The 25,556-nt window shown below is 39.6% G+C and overlaps 1 protein-coding gene across 1 annotated transcript in view; it reads right to left on the reverse strand.

Moving 5' to 3' along the window:
• Positions 1–25,556, reverse strand: part of DCC (DCC netrin 1 receptor) — a 1,198,282-nt gene that overhangs the window by 17,613 nt on the left and 1,155,113 nt on the right. The window contains exon 27 of the mRNA XM_030810404.1: positions 19,895–20,107. Within this exon, the coding sequence (XP_030666264.1) occupies positions 19,895–20,107 (213 nt within the window). The remainder of the gene's footprint in view (positions 1–19,894; positions 20,108–25,556) is intronic.

Below are 25,556 nucleotides of genomic sequence, written 5' to 3' on the forward strand. Positions count from 1 at the left end.
GTGATGCCAGACAAAATGAAATGGACTCCCTCAGTCTAGTTTCCATGTGAACCAGAATATTATTCTTACATATACTTATTATTAAGTAACTAGCCCATGCTCGGGTTATCTGGGGGCGGATATAGAAGTGTCACATAATTATTTACACTTCTGATAGGCAAGGAGCTTTTGAGGGCATAGGAGAAATAAAAAATATGTATGGGAAACTTTGTGTAATACTCTACCTTTTCATCTTCAAAAAATATTGAACAAAAAGACAGTAGCCGCATTTACTCAGACACAATAGCCTCAGGCATCCCTCATAAGTGATCAAATTTCAAACTATAAATTTTGCATCAATCTTAAGGCATTTTAGTCTACCATGTGAATTGTACTTTAAGGGTGATAAACATCTCTAAATGCCACTTATGGGAAGAGAAACATTGTGTTCTTCTCCCAACCTTCTTATTTCTCCTCAAAAATAAGGGAAACAGCCTATTTGTCCACTGGGGATGTGCTGATGAGGTGCCCTGCTCCCCTCTCTGCTCCTTTCTTCTCCTCCCATTGTAAGACAGGGCTGCTCTGAGTCACAAATAATGTGGCTTTCATTGGGCCACCTGTCTGTGAAAAATGAGGTGAGAGGGTTAAGGTACTAATGGTCATTACTCAAGTTTTTAAACCTGCTTGGGCTTGACATTGGGCATTGACATTGAAGACCCTCTATCCTTAAACTTCACAAGAGTTGCATTTATTAAGCAAATGAAGCAAGGCCTGACTCCAGAAGTCCCAGCCACCTCTCTACTGTCTATTTCAGTTTACAGCTAGCAGGTCGAATATTCTTGTAGTCAGGGAGGGAGGAAGAGGTCTTCCACCTACAGCTACCATTTTCCAAAAGGCTATGATTCTCTGCAATCCTTGATTCCCATTTGGCTATCAATACCTTGTCTCTATTATTTTTATAAACTAAAACCTAGTGGGAGAAAGGGTAAAACAGGTAATCTGTGTCCCACCTACAGGTACATAAACTACAGTAAAACACCTTTTCCTACATTTTCTTATCTGTTCTTTAAAATAGACCTTTTAAAGCATACCTTATTGCTCATGCCTTGGGGATAGGAAAATCAAAATTCAAAGAAGATAAAGGACTTGTTCAAAGCCACTCAGCTGATAAGTCAGGCTTAAATTAGATGTTCTTTCTTAGACAAAAATAAAAAATTCTACAAGGTAGGTTTTGATAGAAAGCTGAGTGAAGCAGACCAGGCAATCTTAGAGGAGAGGAGTATGTGAGAGTGAGAGGGAAGGAGAAGAGACAGCAGTTATAGTGTGGGATGGTGGCAGGGGGTGATGGAAGAGGTAGAAGAAAGAATAGGAGTAAATCAGCATATTCCTTCTGTCTTCTCTATGTTGATCCCAGCTAGACTTGTTCCAATTTAAATGCGGAGCCAGTATAAATATAAACATCAGAGTATCATGGAAGTGAAAATTTCTGAAGTCTTGGGAAAGAATAACAAACATAGTACTTGGCTTTAGAGCTTCTTTAGTTCGAATAATGCAAAGGGTGAAAACTGTCTTCAAATATCTTTCTTGTTTTTGCACTCCTTTCTCTCAACTCCTCTTTAGCACTATCCAGCCTCCTCAAACAAACACATACTCTTTTGACTTACAGCATTTTATACCCAATAAATGATTTATGATAATATCTTCTGGGAAATTATAGAATACAATTGAACTTCCTGACTGCTCAAATAAACATTTATTTTAATTAGCTCCCATTCTCTGTGATTTAACATTATCACTATTCTTGGGTTCACTTACCCTCCCTACCACCAGAAAAAAAATTAAAATTTATTTTACAGATTGCATATGCTATTCACCCTGGGGTGACACTGGCTGAATGGGAAATTTTTATTAAATGATGAGTCACTGTTTGGGGAAATGTGTGTGCAGTCATTAAGTCTCTACAGGAGGTGCTTTTCAGTGTACCACTTGAAGGGTGCTAAGGACAGGTTAGGATGACCCCCTTCAAAGGACAACACATCTCATTTCCCCACAGGAGCTCATCTTCTGGAGAAAACATACCATGGACAGCAGTGGCTCTGATCTATTGATCTTCATTTAGGCAATAAAAATAAGAGATTGTTGCAGAAGTGGGACAAATTTATAAATACTAATTTAACTAATCCCCTCATCATATGTTGAAAAATGTACAAAGCCTCAGGTGTTTCTATGAAAATGAATAAATTTTGTAGAATTTCATTTGAGTAGAGCACAAGTACTCAGCTTTTGGCCTCAGATTCAGAAAAGTTGTTTCAGTACAAGGTTTTGGAACTGGTCTTGAAAAACAAACAAACAAAAAAGACATTGGTTTATGTTCCACAGGTGAGCTACATTGAGGGTGATGACAGAACAGCAGGTCAAGTGGTTCTTAACCTGTTATAGATAATAAATAATTTGAGACACTAATGAACGCTATGAACTCACTTGCTAGAAAAACATACAGGCACACCCACAGAGAAATATCCATTTAATTTCAAGTGAGTTACCAAACCCACAAGCTCTTCCATGAACCCCAGGTTAAGAGCATACAATCTGTTCAAAATCCAAACTACCTCATAATCTAATCTGCAGAGGGTCAGCCTCAGCATAACCTGGAATCTTTTTAGCAATTCAGAACCTCAGGCTCTACTCCAGATCTGCTAAATCTGAATCTGCCTTTTCATAATGTCTGCAGGTGATTCCCAGGCACCCAAAACTTGAGAAACACTGTTTTTGATAGCCATGTCCATGGTGAGCTTAGAAGTTAAGATTTATATCTCAGATCATGTTTGGACATGACCCATACTGTAACACGCTTAATAAAAACAAAATATATAAATTTTCAGTGAGAAGACAAAGACATCAGTAGTGTTTTACATGTGCTTAATGAGAAATAACCTCTTTTTCTCACTTTCAATAGCTTGCTTCCTACTCCTCACTTCTTTGCCTTGCTATTGATGTTCTCTGCAGAGAGTTGGTGCAGGGAATAGCTAAACTGGAAGTTAGAGCTGGGATCTAGGAAACTCCAGAAGCTTTAATCACATTAAATTGGTCCATTGTGAGGAGCAATTCAGGAGATGCAGTATTTATGAGGGAGAAGCAGCCAGGTACTGACCACCTAATCTGTACACCTATTGGATATAAGGCCTTACTTGGGACCTATGCTATTGTAATGTGGTGTGATCATTTGCAGTGTGACTGTTTAAGTGAGACAGTGAAAATGGCTTCCTGGCTGTCAAACGGATTTATGATTTGAGAGCAAGCCCTGTTCAAATGAAAGAGGCCACTCTTTTCTCTAGACTCAGGGAACGACATTCAGACAGCTCTGAGCAGTTGCTCTGACCTGCTCTGCTCACCGTCTCTCTCCCACGCATGGGCCCATTCCATCGCCCCTTCTCTGTTGTATATACTTGGGGGGAAATACAGCATACATGAGTTAGATATTGTTGCACCAGACATCGAGCTGTTAAAAAGTACTTTTAAACTCCTTTTCACATTATCCTATGCTTCATATATAAGGTGATGAAAACTTCTCTGGGCTCAACTTATCAGGCAATGTGTTCTCCAGATTTATCAAGTATTTTAATGTGTCAGCTCAGGCATGTGTGTACCAAGCAGTCTGTTTCTATTAACTGAGGTACCACTCAGAGAGTAGCCAAAAAGAAAATAAACAAATAACTATATTCTTTTAAATGCGACACTAAAGCTAAAAGTTAATTTTTGACTTAAGAGCATACTAGGTTCACACATTATTGTGGTTTAAAAAAATGCAGTCTTAGCCAGGTGCAGTGGCTCATGCCTGTAATCCTAAGACTTTGGGAGTGTGAGGTGGGGAAATCACTTGAGCCCAGGAGTTTTGAGACCAGCCTGGATAACATAACAAAGCCCCATCATCTCTGCAAAAAAATACAAAAATTAGCCATGTGAGGTGTCGCTCACCTGTAGTCCCAGTTACTCGGGAAGCTGAGGTGAGAGGATCACCTCTGCCTGGGAGGACAAAGCTTCAGTGAGCTGTAATTGAGCCAGTGCACTGTAGCTTGGGTGACAGAGTAAGAGACTGTCTCAAAAAAAAAAATGTGGTCTTGGCCAGGTGTGGTGGCTCACGCCTGTAATCCCAGCACTTAGGGAGGCCGAGGCAGGCGGATCACGAGGTCAGGAGATCGAGACCATCTTGGCTGATATGGTGAAACCCCGTCTCTAATAAAAATACAAAAAAATTAGCCAGGCGTGCTGGCGGACATCTGTAGTCCCAGCTACTCGAAAAGCTGAGGCAGCAGAATGGTGTGAACCTGGGAGGCGGAGCTTGCAGTGAGCAGAGATCACACCACTGCACTCCAGCCTGGGCAACAGAGCAAGACTCTGCCTCCAAAAAAAAAAAAAAAAAAAGTGGTATCTGTTAGAAAATTCTTACTCAGGTGACCTCAGAAGTAGAAAAATACATACAACTTGCCGGATAAAATAATCAGAAATGTCAAAGAAGAATGTTTTAGAAGAGCACTTTGAAAAAGACGTTAAAAATAGCAGTTGCTACAAGTGCCATTATTCTTATAAGACTGTATGTGCAATTATTCATTTCAAAATGAGAGGCATATGGTTTCATGAATAAGGATTACTTATCATCGTTTTCCACCAAAAAAAGCTTGTTAGAATCCCTGTTACCACACAAGATAAAGGCATTCTCCTCTAAGAACCTTGACATTCCGGTAGATAAAGAGATCCTGGAGATGAGAATATTAATCCCCCTGCAAGCCTAGGATGAAAGTCAATGCTGGAACACACACAAGATGTTTAACATGGCACCTGAATTCGTTTATAAGTCCCTGCTGGAAGATAAGATAAGAGTTAGAAACACTCTAATCGAAGACTGTTTTTCACATAGTCTTTTAGGTACTACAGGTCATGTCTTTAGAAATGGGTTGCTGATGGTTAAACTGTTTATTTTAATATGACAGAGACTTTTTGTTTGCTTTCAGTGTGTTAGATTTTTCATAACACATTTTCAATAGTCCATTAGCACAGAGGTTTATGTGAGCACTTTATTTCAACATTTCCCCTTGCTGCCAAAGAAAGCAACTGTAACTTGATGCTCATTGAAGAACTTTAAAGATCTCTGTCAACTACTTAGAATACTTAAAATGTATATCATGAGTCTCAAAATCTTCATTCAAACTAAAACCTTTCTCTTACTTGTGGTCTTTCACAAAACAAAAGGGAGAAAGGGAGAATATTTACCCTTATTTCTGTAGTAACTAAGGTTGTAGAATTTCATGTTTCCTTCCTCCTTAAAGAGGAAAGACCATCTGATTTCACAGATGAGAAAAGTGAGATTCAGAGGAGCAAAATCAGTTCTGTAGTTGGCATGATGGAGAGACTGGTCCTTAGGACTCTGACTTCCACTGATTCGCACTCCTCCTCCTCCTCCTTTTTTTTTTTGAGATGGAGTCTCGCTCTGTCACCCAGACTGGAGTGCAGTGGCATGATCTTGGCTCACTGCAACCTCCGCCTCCCAGGTTCAAGTGATTCTCCTGTCTCAGCCTCCTGAGTATCTGGGATTACAGGCACACGCCACCATGCCTGGTGAATTTTTTGTATTTTAGTAGAGACGGGTTTCACTGTGTTGCCCAGGCTGGTCTTGAACTCCTGAGCTCAGGCAATCTGCCTGCCACAGCCTCCCAAAAAGTGCTCGGATTATGGGTGTGAGCCATTGCACCTGGCCTCCTCCTTTCTATGAACGCAGAGAGTGCTATTCTTCTTTATGGAGGCCACTGCATGTCTGTTTATTTTCGTAAAAATAAACTACTGAATTTCTGAGGGCTGTGGTTTCAAGTGTCTTTTCCACTCTATGCAATTTATTTGGCTTTAGCATAAGATGCTATTATAAGATGCTATTTATAGTTCAGATTATTAAACATGTTATGAAATGGTCATGAATTTGTTTTTTTTGTTTTTTTTTTTTTCCTTTTTTTTTTTATTATACTTTAGGGTTTTAGGGTACATGTGCACAATGTGCAGGTTTGTTACATATGTATCCATGTGCCATGTTGATTTCCTGCACCCATTAACTCGTCATTTAGCATTATGTGTATCTCCTAATGCTGTCCCTCCCCCCTCCCCCCACCCCATAACAGTCCCTGGAGTGTGATGATCCCCTTCCTGTGTCCATGAGTTCTCATTGTTCAATTCCCACCTATGAGTGAGAACATGCAGTGTTTGGTTTTTTGTCCTTGCGATAGTTTACTGAGAATGATGTTTTCCAGAATCATCCATGTCCCTACAAAGGACACGAACTCATCATTTTTTATGGCTGCATAGTATTCCATGGTGTATATGTGCCACATTTTCTTAATCCAGTCTATCGTTGTTGGACATTTGGGTTGGTTCCAACTCTTTGCTATTGTGAATAGTGCCGCAATAAACATACGTGTGCATGTGTCTTTATAGCAGCATGATTTATAGTCCTTTGAGTATATACCCAGTAATGGGATGGCTGGGTCAAATGGTATTTCTAGTTCGAGATCCCTGAGGAATCGCCACACTGACTTCCACAATGGTTGAACTAGTTTACAGTCCCACCAACAGCGTAAAAGTGTTCCTATTTCTCCACATCCTCTCCAGCACCTGTTGTTTCCTGATTTTTTAATGATGGCCATTCTAACTGGTGTGAGATGGTATCTCACTGTGGTTTTGATTTGCATTTCTCTGATGGCCAGTGATGATGAGCATTTCTTCATGTGTTTTTTGGCTGCATAAATGTCTTCTTTTGAGAAGTGTCTGTTCATGTCCTCTGCCCACTTTTTGATGGGGTTGTTTGTTTTTTTCTTGTAAATTTGTTTGAGTTCATTGTAGATTCTGGATATTAGCCCTTTGTCAGATGAGTAGGTTGCAAAAATTTTCTCCCATTCTGTAGGTTGCCTGTTCACTCTGATGATAGTTTCTTTTCCTGTGCAGAAGCTCTTTAGTTTAATGAGATCCCATTTGTCGATTTTGGCTTTTGTTGCCATTGCTTTTGGTGTTTTAGACATGAAGTCCTTTCCCATGCGTATGTCCTGAATGGTATTGCCTAGGTTTTCTTGTAGGATTTTAATGGTTTTAGGTCTAACATATAAGTCTTTAATCCATCTTGAATTAATTTTTGTATAAGGTGTAAGGAAGGGATCCAGTTTCAGCTTTCTACATATGGCTAGCCAGTTTTCCCAGCACCATTTATTAAATAGGGAATCCTTTCCCCATTTCTTGTTTTTGTCAGGTTTGTCAAAGATCAGATAGTTGTAGCTATGCGGCATCATTTGTGAGGGCTCTGTTCTGTTCCATTGATCTATGTCTCTGTTGTGGTACCAGTACCATGCTGTTTTGGTTACTGTAGCCTTGTAGCATAGTTTAAAGTCAGGTAGCATGATGCCTCCAGCTTTGTTCTTTTGGCTTAGGATTGACTTGGTGATGCGGGCTCTTTTTTGGTTCCATATGAACTTTAAAGTAGTTTTTTCCAATTCTGTGAAGAAAGTCATTGGTAGCTTGATGGGGATGGCATTGAATCTATAAATTACCTTGGGCAGTATGGCCATTTTCACGATATTGATTCTTCCAATCCATGAGCATGGAATGTTCTTCCATTTGTTTGTATCCTCTTTTATTTCATTGAGCAGTGGTTTGTAGTTCTCCTTGAAGAGGTCCTTCACATCCCTTGTAAGTTGGATTCCTAGGTATTTTATTCTCTTTGAAGCAATTGTGAATGGGAGTTCACTCATGATTTGGCTCTCTGTTTGTCTGTGATTGGTGTACAAGAATGCTTGTGATTTTTTTACATTAATTTTGTATCCTGAGACTTTGCTGAAGTTGCTAATCAGCTTAAGAAGATTTTGGGCTGAGACAATGGGGTTTTCTAGATATACAATCATGTCATCTGCAAACAGGGACAATTTGACTTCCTCTTTTCCTAATTGAATACCCTTTATTTCCTTCTCCTGCCTGATTGCTCTGGCCAGAACTTCCAGCACTATGTTGAATAGGAGTGGTGAGAGAGGGCATCCCTGTCTTGTGCCAGTTTTCAGAGGGAATGCTTCCAGTTTTTGCCCATTCAGTATGATATTGGCTGTGGGTTTGTCATAGATAGCTCTTATTATTTTGAGATACGTCCCATCAATACCTAATTTATTGAGAGTTTTTAGCATGAAGCATTGTTGAATTTTGTCAAAGGCCTTTTCTGCATCTATTGAGATAATCATGTGGTTTTTGTCTTTGGTTCTGTTTATATGCTGGATTACATTTATTGATTTGCATATGTTGAACCAGCCTTGCATCCCAGGGATAAAGCCCACTTGATCATGGTGGATAAGCTTTTTGATGTGCTGCTGGATTCGGTTTGCCAGTATTTTATTGAGGATTTTTGCATCAATGTTCATCAAGGATATTGGTCTGAAATTCTCTTTTTTGGTTAAGTCTCTGCCAGGTTTTGGTATCAGGATGATGCTGGCTTCATAAAATGTGTTAGGGAGGATTCCCTCTTTTTCTATCGATTGGAATAGTTTCAGAAGGAATGGTACCAGTTCCTCCTTGTACCTCTGGTAGAATTCAGCTGTGTATCCATCAGGTCCTGGACTCTTTTTGGTTGGTAAGCTATTGATTATTGCCACAATTTCAGAACCTTTTTTTGGTCTATTCAGAGATTCAACTTCTTCCTGGTTTAGTCTTGGGAGGGTGTATTTGTCGAGGAATTTATCCATTTCTTCTAGATTTTCTAGTTTATTTGCATAGAGGTGTTTGTAGTATTCTCTGATGGTAGATTGTATTTCTGTGGGATCAGTGGTGATATCCCCTTTTTCGTTTTTTATTGCATCTATTTGATTCTTCTCTCTTTTCTTCTTTATTAGTCTTGCTAGCAGTCCATCAATTTTGTTGATCCTTTCAAAAAACCAGCTCCTGGATTCATTAATTTTTTGAAGGGTTTTTTGTGTCTCTATTTCCTTCAGTTCTGCTCTGATTTTAGTTATTTCTAGCCTTCTGCTAGCTTTTGAATGTGTTTGCTCTTGCTTTTCTAGTTCTTTTAATTGTGATGTTAGGGTGTCAATTTTGGATCTTTCCTGCTTTCTCTTTTGGGCATTTCGTGCTATAAATTTCCCTCTACACACTGCTTTGAACGTGTCCCAGAGATTCTGGTATGTTGTGTCTTTGTTCTCGTTGGTTTCAAAGAACATCTTTATTTCTGCCTTCATTTCATTATGTACCCAATAGTCATTCAGGAGCAGGTTGTTCAGTTTCCATGTAGTTGAGCGGTTTTGAGTGAGTTTCTTAATCCTGAGTTCTAGTTTGATTGCACTGTGGTCTGAGAGACAGTTTGTTATAATTTCTGTTCTTTTACATTTGCTGAGGAGAGCTTTACTTCCAACTATGTGGTCAATTTTGGAATAGGTGTGGTGTGGTGCTGAAAAAAATGTATATTCTGTTGACTTGGGGTGGAGAGTTCTGTAGATGTCTATTAGGTCCACTTTATGTAGAGCTGAGTTCAATTCCTGAATATCCTTGTTAACTTTCTGTCTCATTGATCTGTCTAATGCTGACAGTGGGGTGTTAAAATCTCCCATTATTATTGTGTGGGAGTTTAAGTCCCTTTGTGGGTCACTGAGGACTTCCTTTATGAATCTGGGTGCTCCTGTGTTGGGTGCATATATATTTAGGATAGTTAGCTCTTCTTGTTGAATTGATCCCTTTACCATTATGTAATGGCCTTCTTTGTCTCTTTTGATCTTTGTTGGTTTAAAGTCTATTTTATCAGAGACTAGGATTGCAACCCCTGCCTTTTTTTGATTTCCAGTTGCTTGATAGATCTTCCTCCATCCCCTTATTTTGAGTCTATGTGTGTCTCTGCACGTGAGATGGGTTTCCTGAATACAGCACACTGATGGGTCCTGACTCCTTATCCAGTTTGCCAGTCTGTGTCTTTTGGTTGGAGCATTTAGCCCATTTACATTTAACGTTAATATTGTTATGTATGAATCTGATCCTGTCATTATGATGTTAGTTGGTTATTTTGCTCGTTAGTTGCTATAGTTTCTTCCTAGCCTCGATGGTCTTTACAGTTTGGCATGTTTTTGCAGTGGCTGGTGCCGGTTGTTCCTTTCCATGTTTAGTGCTTCCTTCAGGAGCTCTTTTTTTTTTTTTTTTTTTTAATTATACTTTAGGGTTTTAGGGTACATGTGCACAATGTGCAGGTTTGTTACATATGTATCCATGTGCCATGTTGATTTCCTGCACCCATTAACTCGTCATTTAGCATTAGGTGTATCTCCTAATGCTGTCCCTCCCCCCTCCCCCAACCCCACAACAGTCCCCGGAGTGTGATGTTCCCCTTCCTGTGTCCATGAGTTTTCATTGTTCAATTCCCACCTATGAGAGAGAACATGCGGTGTTTGGTTTTTTGTCCTTGTGATAGTTTACTGAGAATGATGTTTTCCAGAATCATCCATGTCCCAACAAAGGACATGAACTCATCATTTTTTATGGCTGCATAGTATTCCATGGTGTATATGTGCCACATTTTCTTAATCCAGTCTATCGTTGTTGGACATTTGGGTTGGTTCCAACTCTTTGCTATTGTGAATAGTGCCGCAATAAACATACGTGTGCATGTGTCTTTATAGCAGCATGATTTATAGTCCTTTGGGTATATACCCAGTAATGGGATGGCTGGGTCAAATGGTATTTCTAGTTCTAGATCCCTGAGGAATCACCACACTGACTTCCACAATGGTTGAACTAGTTTACAGTCCCACCAACAGTGTAAAAGTGTTCCTATTTCTCCACATCCTCTCCAGCACCTGTTGTTTCCTGATTTTTTAATGATGGCCATTCTAACTGGTGTGAGATGGTATCTCACTGTGGTTTTGATTTGCATTTCTCTGATGGCCAGTGATGATGAGCATTTCTTCATGTGTTTTCTAGCTGCATAAATGTCTTCTTTTGAGAAGTGTCTGTTCATGTCCTCTGCCCACTTTTTGATGGGGTTGTTTGTTTTTTTCTTGTAAATTTGTTTGAGTTCATTGTAGATTCTGGATATTAGCCCTTTGTCAGATGAGTAGGTTGCAAAAATTTTCTCCCATTCTGTAGGTTGCCTGTTCATTTCAGGAGCTCTTTTAGGGCAGGCCTGGTGGTGACAAAATCACTTAGCGTTTGCTTATCTGTAAAGTATTTTATTTCTCCTTCATTTATGAAGCTTAGTTTGGCGGGATAGGAAATTCTAGGTTGAAAATTCTTTTCTTTAAGAATGGTGAATATCGGCCCCCACTCTCTTCTGGCTTGTAGAGTTTCTGCTGAGAGATCAGCTGTTAGTCTGATGGGCTTCCCTTTGTGGGTAACCCGACCTTTCTCTCTGGCTGCCCTTAACATTTTTTCCTTCATTTTAACTTTGGTGAATCTGACAATTATGTGTCTTGGAGTTGCCCTTCTCGAGGAGTATCTTTGTGGCGTTCTCTGTATTTCCTGAATCTGAATGCTGGCCTGCTTTGCTAGATTGGGGAAGTTCTCCTGGATAATATCTTGCAGAGTGTTTTCCAACTTGGTTCCATTCTCCCCATCATTTTCAGGTACACCAATCAGACGTAGGTTTGGTCTTTTCACATAGTCCCAAATTTCTTGGAGGCTTTGTTCATTTCTTTTTATTCTTTTTTCTCTAAACTTCCCTTCTCTCTTCATTTCATTCATTTCATCTTCCATCAGCGATACCCTTTCTTCCAGTTGATCGCATCTGCTACTGAGGCTTCTGCAATCTTCACGTAGTTCTCGAAACTTGGCTTTCAGCTCCATCAGCTCCTTTAAGCCCTTCTCTCCATTGGTTATTCTAGTTATCCATTCTTCTAATTTTTTTTCAAAGTTTTTAACTTCTTTGCTATTGTTTTGAATTTCCTCTCGTAGCTCAGAGTAGTTTGATCGTCTGAAGCCTTCTTCTCTCAACTCATCAAAGTCATCCTCCATCCAGCTTTGTTCTGTTGCTGGTGAGGAACTGAGTTCCTTTGGAGGAGGAGAGGTGCTCTGTTTTTTAGAGTTTCCAGTTTTTGTGCTCTGTTTTTTCCCCATCTTTGTGGTTTTATCTACTTTTTGTCTTTGATGATGGTGATGTACAGATGGGTTTTTGGTGTGGATGTCCTTTCTGTTTGTTAGTTTTCCTTCTACCAGACAGGACCCTCAGCTGCAGGTCTGTTGGAGTTTACTAGAGGTCCACTCCAGACCCTGTTTGGCTGGGTGTCAGCAGCGGTGGCTGCAGAACAGCGGATTTTCGTGAGACCACAAATTCAGCTGTCTGATAGTTCCTCTGAAAGTTTTGTCTCAGAGGAGTACCCAGTTGAATGAGGTGTCAGTCTGTCCCTACTGGGGGGGTGCCTCCCAATTAGGCTGCTCAGGGGTGAGGGACCCACTTTAGGAGGCAGTCTGTCCGTTCTCAGATCTCCAGCTGCGTGCTGGAAGAACCACTACTCTCTTCAAAGCTGTCAGTCAGACAGGGACAATTAAGTCTGTGGAGGTTCTTGCTGAGTTTTTGTTTGTCTGTGCCCTGCCCCCAGAGGTTGAGCCTACAGAGGCAGGCAGGCCTCCTTGAGCTGTGGTGGGCTCCACCCAGTTCGAGCTTCCTGGCTGCTTTGTTTACCTAAGCAAGCCTGGGCAATGGCGGGCGCCCCTCCCCCAGCCTCGCTGCCGCCTTGCAGCTTGATCTCAGACTGCTGTGCTAGCAATCAGCAAGACTCCGTGGGCATAGGACCCTCTGAGCCAGGTGCGGGACACAATCTCCTAGTGTGCCGTTTTCCAGGCCCGTTGGAAAAGCGCAGTATTAGGATGCGATTGACCCGATATTCCAGGTGCCATCTGTTACCCCTTTCTTTGACTAGGAAAGGGAACTCCCTGACCCCTTGCGCTTCCCGAGTGAGGCAATGCCTCGCCCTGCTTCGGCTCGCGCACAGTGCGCTTCACCGACTGTCCTGCACCCACTGTTAGGCACTCCCTAGTGAGATGAAACCGGTACCTCAAGCAGAAATGCAGAAATCACCCGTCTTCTGTGTCGCTGGGGCTGGGAGCTGGAGACCGGAGCTGTTCCTATTTGGCCATCTTGGCTCCACCGAAATGGTCATGAATTTGTAAGTTATTTCATCTTATCTGCCTTTACCTTTTCTAGTATCTGATATCTAATCCTTACAAACTTACAAGTTGCTCTGCTTTGTCTACACTCATTATTAGACTTGAAATTGAAGAACTGAAGTCAAATTCTGGCTCTCACCCTTATTATTTTATTTTATCATATTCTGACCAATTCAACCAACATTTGAGTGTCCACCATATGTAAGGGTGGCGATGAAGGTCCTAAGAATAATGACACATGACCCTGGAAAAGTTGCAAGGTATTCAACCTCTCTAAATATTGACCTCTGTATTGGTAATGCTGATCAAAGTTACTTCTCAGGTAGATATACACATTTATTTGGAAATGTCCTCTGTAAACTATAAAAAGGTGACAAAGTATAAAGCATAAGCCTTATTACTTTTATGTAAGCTGATTCTTTATTTTCAAAATATTTCAAAACAACAAAATCTATACAGCAGTAGTTAACCCTGTGACCTATCAAGTTTATAAGAAATGTAAAAGGAATATTTACTGCTTTGAAAACAACCTACTGCCCACCTTTCCCTCACCATGCTTTCTGTCACTCATGCGGCCACTCACTCTGCAGTATAATCCAAGTACATTCTTTGTAACTTACATGTTTCCTATTAGGTTACAAAGTTCTGAAAATAGATTATTTTTCACTTTCTCTTATGATTATCTGGATGGCCACTGAATACTTTAATCTCAGAGTTTCATTGTATTAGGTTGATAGTTAACTTCAATTTCATATATGATCTAACAATTCTTGATGCAATATTTTCTCGTAATTGGGCAAACCTTTCATAAAAGGGACTCAAACTTTTCTACTGTAGTCATTCACTCCCTCCCCAAAAGAGCTTTTTGCAATTCTGAAAAATACTAGCTGTTCAGTGTTTGCTCTCATTGACCTATGGTCACACTCTCCAACTCCCATTGTGAGTAATAGTCCCATATGCCTTAAACTCTTATATACTTCTTTATGCTCATCTTTTTTTTTAAATTTGTTTCTAAAGCCTTGGCCATCAGTGGTGGTGAAAGCAACAGATGTCAGATGTCAGCCCCTGGCTTCCTGCCTTACCGTAGAGGGATATTCGACAGACTGGACAGGTGAGTTGAAGGCAGATGGCAGCTATTCCAGAGTGCTCCAGCTAGTTGCTACTTGTGCTATAACATCTCCTCTCCATGTAATGCCAACATAAAGGAATAAAATGTTTACTCAAACACCCAGCTAAATGACTTAACCTACCTGATGTAGTTCCTCCTAAAGAATATTTAATTATTAGGATCCTAGAAGACCCCGTTCAGGGGGAAAAAAGGCCTCTCTAAGAATAACTGTTAACATCACAAAAAAAGCTAGGTAAAAATTCTGTATCTATCTTCAAAGTTAAACAAAACAAAACAAATAACATTTCTCCAAATTCTTTACATTTGGCTGTCACCTCAATTGTTGACCTTGGGCAGGCTGCCTAACCTTTTTAGGCCTCTGCTTTGTCACTTATAAATAGGGCATCAATTACTTGGCTTACTCATAATGACTCTTCTAGAAGTTATTTCTCTCTCCTCTGGGCAATTAACAGAGCTCTTTTCCTATTAATATTTATTTACTAAAACCTCATAGTAGAGGAAATACTAATTTATTAAACCACCAAGTAGGTACCAGAGTCACAAACATTATTGATACTTAAAGCAAATTTGCCTTAATTACATTTTACCAATGGATAATTTAGGATGACCAGACCAAATCGAATCAAATTTCACCTATTAAAAAAAAATCTGTTAGGAGTGAGGACAGGAAAATTTCAAGGAGATGTCTACCAAAAAGCCACACAGATAGCTTTCACATGAGATGAAACTTATGTAATAAGATGTAGTGTAATTTTCCACTCTAGCATTGATTGGAAGTATTGGCTTCAATAACACCAAATCAACATATCTCCCCTATTTAGCTGTGCCAATGATTTATTCTATCTGACTGGCCTTTAAGATGACCCTCTTGTGTCACCTGTTAAAGGATGTCTGATTTCCCATGACCTCTGCCTGTGGCTGATTTTAGCAGAATGGAACACTCCTGTGGTATTCTTGATGAATATCTGCAATGGTGGCCTACGAGTGGCTCAGGGAAAGCAATTGTATCAATGCATTATAGTAATTTATTGGCAGTTTTGTGTGATAGCAGATTTACTGAAAGAAGGCCTGCCAAAAACATCAGGTTACAGCAGGAATACATGATTTCCCAGCCATCCATAAAATATAAATCAAACGCCTTTTCTGTCCACTGTCAGCCACCTCCACCCACTCCTTGTCTTCAATCCTCAACAAATTAAAGCACATGCCACAATTTGCACGGGGAAAATCAAACTCAATTTCGCAGTACAATGAAGTGAGTTTTGGACTTGTCATGTCTGCTGACATATCGATCCCTTGAAGATGGAAAAGATCAGAATGCTCTGAAGTTTTGCCTTTGTAAATATATGTGTGTAAAATGCAATGTGTAAATGAAGGAAAATATAGTGCTTATGGAGTTTTACAAAGTTGCAAGAGGTCCAGGGGGCTACTGTTATAAAAGAGTATTACAATATGAAAATCACTATTTAAGAGATCACATTTTCTTTCCCTTTAGAATTACATCTCTAGAAGACAAATGGTCTCCTCTAACCCAGGTTCATTTAAAGTGCAGCTGATCATTCCACAGCTAAAAGGAATTTTAACTAGTAAAGAAGAAGAAAACCCACACACCCTATCTTGGCCCTTTGTAAAATTTATGTCAGATCTATAATGCAATAAGCCCAACACTCTGTCAAACATTTTCTATTTAACCTGAAAGGGGACTAAGCCAAATCACTTACATGTCTACATTTGTGATTTGCAAAGTGTAGTGAAGGCAGCCTCCATGAAATGTGTAAAGAACTCACAGTTATTCACGTCTATAGATAAAGCATTGAAAAATGGAAGCACTCTATTATAAGGTGATGATGAAATTGTAAGAAACACCAGTAAGTTACATTTTTTAACCCAGCAGGTGGAAGAAAAAAAATTGAGGAAATGAGTCTGTTTTCAGGTAAGCAGAATTTCAGTCGTTATGACAACAGAATGGCTTTCTAATTACTGCTCACTATAAAAATATTGCAAAATGCTCTGCAACCCCATGGAGACTATGACTGCATAATATGTTCTGCCCTAGACTCACGTAAAACTGCTGCAAGCATAGCTCTGTGTGCCTTATTGGGAGGCAAACTAAGGCACAGACTGATGGTGTTGCCCATGAAAATCCACAGGAAGGGGAACAACACACACTGGAGCCTGTCTGTGGGCAGGGTGAAGGGAGGAAGAGCATCAGGAAAAATAGCTAATGTATGCAGGGCTTAATACCTAGGTGATGGGTTGATAGGTGCAGCAAACCACCATGGCACACGTTTAACTATGTAACAAACCTGCACATCCTGCACATGTACCCCAGAACCTAAAATAACATAAATTTTAAAAAAAGCAAATTCACACACAGGAATTTGAGTGGGGAAAGAGCTTCTTCCTTGATCCTAATCTCAAAGCTTTCAAAGCAGAAGTTTCTCATTTTTAAATATTAGAGCAATGCCTCACATTACCATATTCTAAAGTAATTACCTGCGGTAAGTAAAGATAAATTCATCACTAATTATGCAGTCCTTTCTTGTGAAATCCACAGTAAAATTATTTGAAGTATTTTTTTTTAAAGCTGACAAGAGAATGACTTTACTTCATCAATCAGTTTGACTAAAGTAATGATTTTCTTAGAATTAAAACTTGTTGAAAGCTCTAAGTATTTCATCTTTCAGTCTAAGAAGCATGTAGTTAATGTCACAGCTAATACATTTGTCAGTCTGCTAATTTTCTTTTTCTATTAGAATAAGTAAACATCAGCCCTTTTAAAAAGCGTGCTATTTGCCGTGTGTCAGGAGCAATGCAAGAGGAACTTATTTGAAAATCATGAGGTAAGACATTATGAAATGAACAGGGATCATAGGAAGACAATAAGAGAGAAACACGAAAGGAAAAGGAATTTAATAATTCCAAAGGGATGGCAGGGCACACCTCCAGTTGGTGGGGGAGAGTCACATTTAAAGAGGAGCCATAAAAAACATAAAATCAAACAAAAACTCTAGCCAGAGATATCAAAATAAGAAAGACGAGATGTCTTGAGAGAAATAGTTCAAATAAAAACAAAAGAAGGCTCTTCAGTGTACCATGAAAATAAAAGAAAATGAGATTTTGCCTGGTTGCCATTAGATCAGAGAATGGTTCTTTGGCTCTTCAGACATGCTTATTATTTGATGAAATTAGTACAGAAACAGCACAACTGATTCTACTTCCCTTCTATGAAGGACATAATCCACTAATTTATACTTCATTGTATCAGATTTTGTTTTAGGCAGCTTTGGCATTAGTGTAATTAGAAGAAAATAACTAGTAAAAATATGCCAGTTCTCTGCTCCATCTATCATCAGATCTTATTTAAAAAAATATTGTATCCTTTTGTTATTGTAGCACTCCAGAGCATAGGTTGATTTCCAAATCTTGTGTCCCAAACGAAACATCACTGGTGCAGTAAAATTTTTCATTTAAGGTAGCTTCCAGAATGTCATTTTCAGCTGTTTTATTCTTAAAGATTTTACTTGCAAGCAGAGAGAATATTAACAGCATACACTGCTGCAACTGCACTTTACTTTTTATTGCTATCAAATTGGTCCTCTTTACTATAGAATAGTTAAGCCTCTTACCTTTCCTCATTAAAATGTGAGTGAAGAAATCTGATGAGAAAATATATTCTTCAATTCAGAATTATTTAAGATGTTTCTTGATTTTTTCTTCTAATGATTTAATTAATTTAGTTTTATTAGTCTTTGTTTTTCTTATTAAACAAGTTAGACATAAACTAAGAGGCACAAATATTTGAGAACCCAGGTTTTCTGAAGTTGAAAAGAGCAAGGAAATGATGCATTACTTACTTCCTTGCTATGTAGACTTAAATAAGCTACTTAAATTCTCTGTGCCTCAGTTTCCTTGTGCATAAAATGGGGTTAAGACTAGCAGCTACCTCACAAAGTTGTTTAGAGGATCAAATGAGATGTAATAAGCCTTCAGAATCATGCCTGTCCTATAGGCATGTGCATTGAAGATTCATTAAAGGCTAGTTATTGTGAGCAGTTGCAATTAACCTGTCAACTATTTTGAATACTAGTTTCCTTCAAGGTCTGTTTCCTTGGGTTGTGCTTGCAGTGGGGAAACAGATGCAGCCAGAAATCACAAGGACGCATACTCTTGGCACCAGAATTTCATTAAATGAATGCTCTTGCTTCAAGTCGTCTCTGCCTCAGTTATCAAAGACTTCATAGTTTTGGGGCCATATAAAGTAGCAGATCCTCCCCATAATGTGTGTGTGGAGTGTGTATGCATGGGAAGGTGGAGAGACGGGCTATCTCTTGTAATGAAATCATGACCTGTGCTGAGCCTATGTGTCGAGGAAGACTCCACAGTGGAACGTGCGTCCCAACCAATGGAATCCCATGCCTTCCTGCTCCACTCCACCTCCCAGGGGCTGCGTAGCTGAGTATCCATATTGCACATCATGTAAATGTTGAGAACATCAGAGGTGATGTGTACAAATCAACGAATGTCATCCCAGCAACTAGATGCATTCTTAATATTAATATAATTAATATTTATACTTCATAGACAATCATATTTTTCTAGCTTTTAGAGTCATGTGGCTTGTGTACTAATGTAACAAAATAAATTATTGTAGGTCTGAGTAACAGAAAAGTAGTCAAATGTGTTAGCATAATGTAGATTAGCCCAGTTCAGCTGCCTGTGCTTATTAAGGAGGCCATCTCAGATTACTTAGAACTACTGAAATCTACTATCTTATGCCTGATATACTGAGGGTTTTAAGAATTATTCTAATTTTCCAAATAATTTTAAATACTATTTATTTATCTCTACTTATCTATTGACTTATTCATTCTACCTGTTTCTTCTTTTCCTCCTCTCCTCCTTTTTGTCTCTGTCTCTCTCTGATACACTCCCTCTCTCCTTCCCTCAATCCCTAACAAAAACAAAATGGAGCGCAAGTTCAGCCCTTTTGGATACTAGGTGAAGTAATAAAATCAATACTGCATTGGGAATCTGGGACTCATTTCCCATCCCTGCCATCTGATTTTCTTAGAAAGGACCATAGATATGTTACTTTCTATCAATCTAAATTTTAGTTTATTTTTAAAATTAATTGACTTGTACTCAACACTGGTTCTGACATTCTTTTGTGGCCTAGTACTCTGAAATAAGAACTTCTGAGAAATGACTATTGAAAGGCACAAAGCAGAATTATGAGATCCAATCAATTTCTCTAAAAAGTGGTTTTGCATATTTTTATACCTTTACATCTAGTCTTGGAGTCTAGCTTTAACCCTTAGGGAATCAGGAATGTTTCCAGTATTCTCTAGCAAGCACACCTATAGCACATATTAAACATGGTGGACTGGCTTCCAGGATCCATGGACAACTTTCCAAAGGGATGAAAAGCACCTACAACCAACCAATCAGTTGCTTGGGAGGTGGGTCATTAAGGATTACACTACAAGCATCAGTAACAAAAATGAGCACTCTGGCAGGTAATCAACATTGAAAAAATATATGACATCTAGGCCTTCTCAAGCACCCTCATGCACTTAAATAGAGGCACCAATAATAATAAGAATTTTAAAGGTGAACAATCGAGTACTTTACCTGGCTGAGACAACAGTGGTGTGTAAGGGACTTTCGGTTCTATTGCACTCATTGGTGGAGGTAGCAAAGGATTAGCAAAGCTGCGGAGTGGATGAGTTGGTCGAACACAAGCCGTGGGGATGGTTCTGCTTGGTGCCTCCTCACTGCTAGAATGCTCAGGCTGAGATGGGGGCAGCATAGGTGGTTGTTGGGTAGTTGGTCCTTCACTAACTGCTGCAGTGGAGACAAGAAAAGTCATTCATTATTCCTGGACAAAGTCTGTTTTCCTTACGTCACTGGAAGAGCCCCTGCATCCATTCAGAGAGATGTGATGGGATGTGGTCAGTCTCTTCTACGAGTTATGAACATTCTCATTCCTCTACCTTCATATACTTATGGAACATGGTAACACTTCCCCTTTAAACAATAGAAATAGATCCAGCAGGACAGGAATTTATCTTTGAGGAAGAATAGTAAAATATATTGAGCACTGACTGTATTGCCTGAACTGTCTGGGCCCTCTAATCATAAGTGATGAAGCGAGAAAAAAGAGTTATTTCTCCTTTCATAAGTAGCAATGTCAGTGAAATTCAATGTACCAAACCCTGTTACAGCTGCATTATTTTCTACCAGCCAATATGCCCATTTTTCTGTGATTTAAACATGCCATGTCAACTGTCAAACAAATCAGAGTTACAGGATGTTCAGAGGCATTGCTAATAAAATGATACAAATAATAACCACTATCATTATCTTCCATAACAAAACGGAGGCACATCCAGCTGAAAAGTTAGTTATATGAGAGATGACTCTGTCAGAACAAGTTGCCTGAAAGCAGAATTGCAATCTTTCCTCTTTGATAGTAAACCTTGTAATTTTCAGGCAGATTACGGTAGTTGAAGAGGTTCTGCACAGTTACTGTGAGTGCCTATGGGCATTTGAAAAGCTTTGTATAGTTAATGACACAGTGATTGAACTTGAACTATTCATTCATATTCAAAGTTAACAGGTCCAGGTTAAACTGCAAGCGAAATGAGCTGCATAGTAAGTTTTAATAAAATATTTTTTCTGATGACTTATTTCTTAATAAAGTTTTGTCAGGTAAATCAAAACAAAATGCGGTGATAGAAGATAATATCTTGCTTTTGAAAGAGAATTTTTAACTAGGAAATATTTCAAGATAATTAGTGAGATAATTTTGAGACAAGTCTCCTGGAGGCTCAGTGAGGTCATCAAAGGGCAGAGGACATAGAAAATCTGATAATGCTGAAGGGAATAGAGATTTAAGATACAAAAGATCAAGACATAGAATTAAAGTTATGCAGAAGTGAAATGTGTCTTCAGAGGGTATCTATATTCATTCTTCTATATTCAGAAGGGGTTAGAGGTCTTCTGGGTCATTGAGCAGCCTCCAGGCTTATCCCATTCAGAGATGAAGGTAGAAAGATATAAGGTTGGCTGAGCACAGGACGTAGCCATATAGCAATCAGAGCCAAAACACAGGCAGAGACTTGATAAAAGAGTTCTTTGAACAAGGGAAACGAATCAAGGCAGCAAATGAGAGAATCCCAAGGAGTTTGAAGAGAAGTGCCTTATTTCCAGGCTAGGAAATCTTACCAAAGAAGAAAAAGAGCAAATGAACGCACAGTATTAAGGATAAAATGTAGGGCTGCAAGCAAACCATTAAGGCAAATCCTTGGTGATGATGTTGGCTCTCAGATGCGAGGCTTTGGGTAGGTGTTATACAAGGCACTAAATTTCTTTTAAGACTGTAAAGGGGAGAGGAACACTTGTGTGCTTGTATTCAAACAGAGTTATGTAAGGAGATTTGGTTCTAGAGACAATGAAAATTACTCAGGTTTGACTTTTGACTCATTCAGTCTAAAGGAGACTATGATTTATGGTCAATTTTTAGCCAAGACCCAACTTTGGGCGTCTTTGTGCCACTGGCCTGAGAGAGATGACATCAAGTCCTCTCTTCACTCTTTGTTCCCATAAGAAACTTTACCTTAACGTGGGCCTCTTTGCTAGCAATTCCTTCCAGCCACAGGTCTCAGAGGATGCTTGTGAAATGTTAGATTGCAGGCATTGCTTAAGAGGGAAAGGCAGGCTTTTTCAGAAAGGATTCTCAAGATAATTATTCATCAGAAAGGGTTTGTAATTTCACAGAAGAAATTCTGGGGAAGTGAAAATGCTTTGGCTTCCACTAGACTGGTTTCTGTGTTCCTCTGTGAATTGTGTGTCTCACAAATGAGGTTCCTGTGGCTATTTCTCTAGGTTCCCCTTTTATCGCCAATGGGCCAGCTTTTTATTAAAGGGTCTATAAATGCCACATTCAAAATATTCATCCAGGGAAAGAAATTTCACAATTTTCCTCAAAAATCTGCCTTAAATAATTCTCTCTATTGAAGATGGATTGCAATTAACCCACATTACGTTTTCAACACTGGTTTAGCCATTAAAGGGACAATAATATGTTTATGATGTTTTATTTCCTTTTTTACTTCCTTCTTTCAATTTTTCCTTTTCTACTTTTTCTGCATTTTTGAAATAAAATCTACATTATACTTACATCTGCTTGATCAATTCAGCAATTGATACTTGTGTATGCTTCACGAGGTTCTCATGCTGTGTTTTTCAGCTCCATCAGGTCATTTATGTTCTTCTCTAAACTGGTTATTCTAGTTAGCAATTCATCTAACCTTTTCTCAAGGTTCTTAGCTTCCTTGCATTGGGTTAGAACATGCTCCTTTAGCTTGGAGGAGTTTGTTATTGCCCACCTTCTGAAGCCTACTTCTGTCAATTCATCAAACTCATTCTCTGTCCAGTTTTGTTCCCATGCTGGTGAGGAGTTGTGATCCTTTGGAGAAGAGGCATTCTGGTTTTTGGAATTTTCAGACATTTTGCACTGGTTTCTCCCAATCTTTGTGGACTCATCTATCTTTGGTCTTTGATGTTGGTGACCTTTGGATGGGGTCTCTTAGTGGACATCCTTTTTGTTGATGTTGATACTATTCCTTTCTGTTTGTTAGTTTTCCTTCTAACAAACAGGCCCCTCTGTGGCAGGTCTGCTGGAGTTTGCTGGATGTCCACTCCAGACCCTGTTTGCCTAGATATCACCAGCGGAGGCTGCAGGACAGCAAAGATCACTGCCTGTACCTTCCTCTGGAAGCTTCGTCCCAGAGGGGCACAAGCCAGCCAGAGCTCGCCTGTATGAGGTGTCTGTCGGCTCCAACTGGGAGGTGTCTCCCAGTCAGGATACATGAGCTGGAGATGCACTGGAGGAGGCAGTATGTCCCTTATCAGAGCTCAAACACTGTGCTGAGAGATCCGCTTCTCTCTTCAGAACTGTCAGGCAGGGACGTTTAAGTCTGCTGAAGCTGTGCCCATAGCCACCCCTTCCCCCAGGTGCTCTGTCCCAGGGAGAGGGGGTTTTTACCTATAGGTCCCTGACTGGGGCTGCTGCTTTTTTTTCAGAGATGCCCCGCCCAGAGACGAGGAATCTAGAGAGGCAGCCTGGGAAGAAAGGATATCAGAGATTGAAGATCAACTTAATGAAATAAAGTGAGAAGAGAACATTAGAGCAAAAAGAGTGAAAAGAAATGAACAAAGCCTCCAAAACATATAGGACTATATGAAAAGACCAAATCTACGTTTGATTGGTGTACCTGAAAGTGACGGGGAGAAGGGAACCAAGTTGGAAAACACTCTGCAGGATATTATCCAGGAGAACTTCCCCAATCTAGCAAGGCAGGCCAACATTCAAATTCAGGAAATACAGAGAACGCCACATAGATACTCCTCGAGAAGGGCTACCCCAAGGCACATAATCATCAGATTCTTGTCAGAGTCACCAAGATTGAAATGAAGGAAAAAATGTTAAGGGCAGCCAGAGAGAAAGGTCGGGTTACCCACAATGGGAAGCCCATCAGACGAAACAGCGGATCTCTCGGCAGAAACTCTACAAGCCAGAAAGAGTGGGAGCCAATATTCAACATTCTTAAATAATTTTCTTTTTTCTTTTTTTTAAAGGAGTCTTGGTCTGTCACCCAGGCTGGAATGCAGTGGCGCGATCTTGGCTCACTGCAACCTCTGCCTCCCAGGTTCAAGCAATTCTCTGCCTCAGCCTCCTGAGTAGCTGGGATTACAGGTGCCCACCACCATGCTCAGCTAATTTTTGTATTTTTAGTGGAAACGGGGTTTCACCATCTTGATCAGGCTGGTCTTGAACTCCTGACCTCAGGTGATCCACCAGCCTTGGCCTCCCAAAGTGCTGGGATTACAGGTACGAGTAATCCCACCTGGCCTCTTAAAGAATTTCAACCCAGAATTTCATATGCAGCTGAACTAAGCTTTATTAAGTGAAAGAGAAAATCCTTTACAGACAAACGCTGAGAGCTTTTGTCACCACCAGGCCTGCCTTACAAGAGCTCCTGAAGGAGGCACTAAAATAGAAAGGAACAACTGATACTAGCCACTGCAAAAACATACCAAATTGTAAAGACCATTGACACTATGAAGAAACTGCATCAATTAACAGGCAAAATAACCAGCTAGCATCATAATGACAGGATTAAATTCACACATAACAATATTAACCTTAAGTGTAAACAGGCTAAATTCTCCAGTTAAAAAACACAGACTGGCAAATTAGATGAAGAGTCAAGACCCATCAGTGTGCTGTATTCAGGAAACCCATATCACAGGCAAAGACACACATAGGCTCAAAATGAAGGGATGGAGGAAGATTTACCAAGCAAATGGAAAGCAAAAAAAAAAGCAGAGGTTGCAATACTAGTCTCTTTAAACCAGTAAAGGTCAGAAGAGAGAGACAAAGAAGGCCATTACATAATGGTAAAGGGATCAATGCAACAAGAAGAGCTAAGTATCCTAAATGTATATGCACCCAATGCAGGAGAACCCAGATTCATAAAGCAAGTTCTTATCGACCTACAGAGATTTGGACTCCCACACAATAATAGTGGGAGACTTTAACATCCCACTGTCAATATTCGATCAATGAGATAGAAAATTAACAAGGATATCCAGTACTTGAACTCAGTTCTGAACCAAGCAGACCTAATAGACACCTACACAACTCCCCAGCCCAAATCAATGGAATATACATTCCTTGCAGCACCACATCACACTTATTCTAAAATTGACCACATAATTGGAGGTGAGACACTCTTCAGCAAATGGAAAAGAATGGAAATAATAATAACAAACAGTCTCTCAGACCACAGTGCAATAAAATTAGAACTCAAGATTAAGAAACTCACTCAAATCCACACAACTACAGGGAAATTGAACAACCTGCTCTCGAATGACTACTGGGTAAATAACAAGATTAAGGCAGAAACAAAGATGTTCTTTGAAACCAATGGAAATTGAACAACCTGCTCTCGAATGACTACTGGGTAAATAACAAGATTAAGGCAGAAACAAAGATGTTCTTTGAAACCAATGAAAACAAAGACACAACATACCAGAATCTCTGGGACACATTTAAAGCAGTGTGTAGAGGGAAACTTATAGTACTAAATGCCCACAACAGAAAGCAGAAAAGATCTAAAATCAACACCATAACATCACAATTGAACTAGAGAAGCAAGAGCAAACAAATTCAAAAGCTAGCAGAAGACAAGAAATAACTAAGATCAGAGCAGAACTGAAGGCGATA

Source organism: Nomascus leucogenys, chromosome 4 (assembly GCF_006542625.1).
Source record: "Nomascus leucogenys isolate Asia chromosome 4, Asia_NLE_v1, whole genome shotgun sequence".
Classification (NCBI taxonomy): domain Eukaryota; kingdom Metazoa; phylum Chordata; class Mammalia; order Primates; family Hylobatidae; genus Nomascus; species Nomascus leucogenys.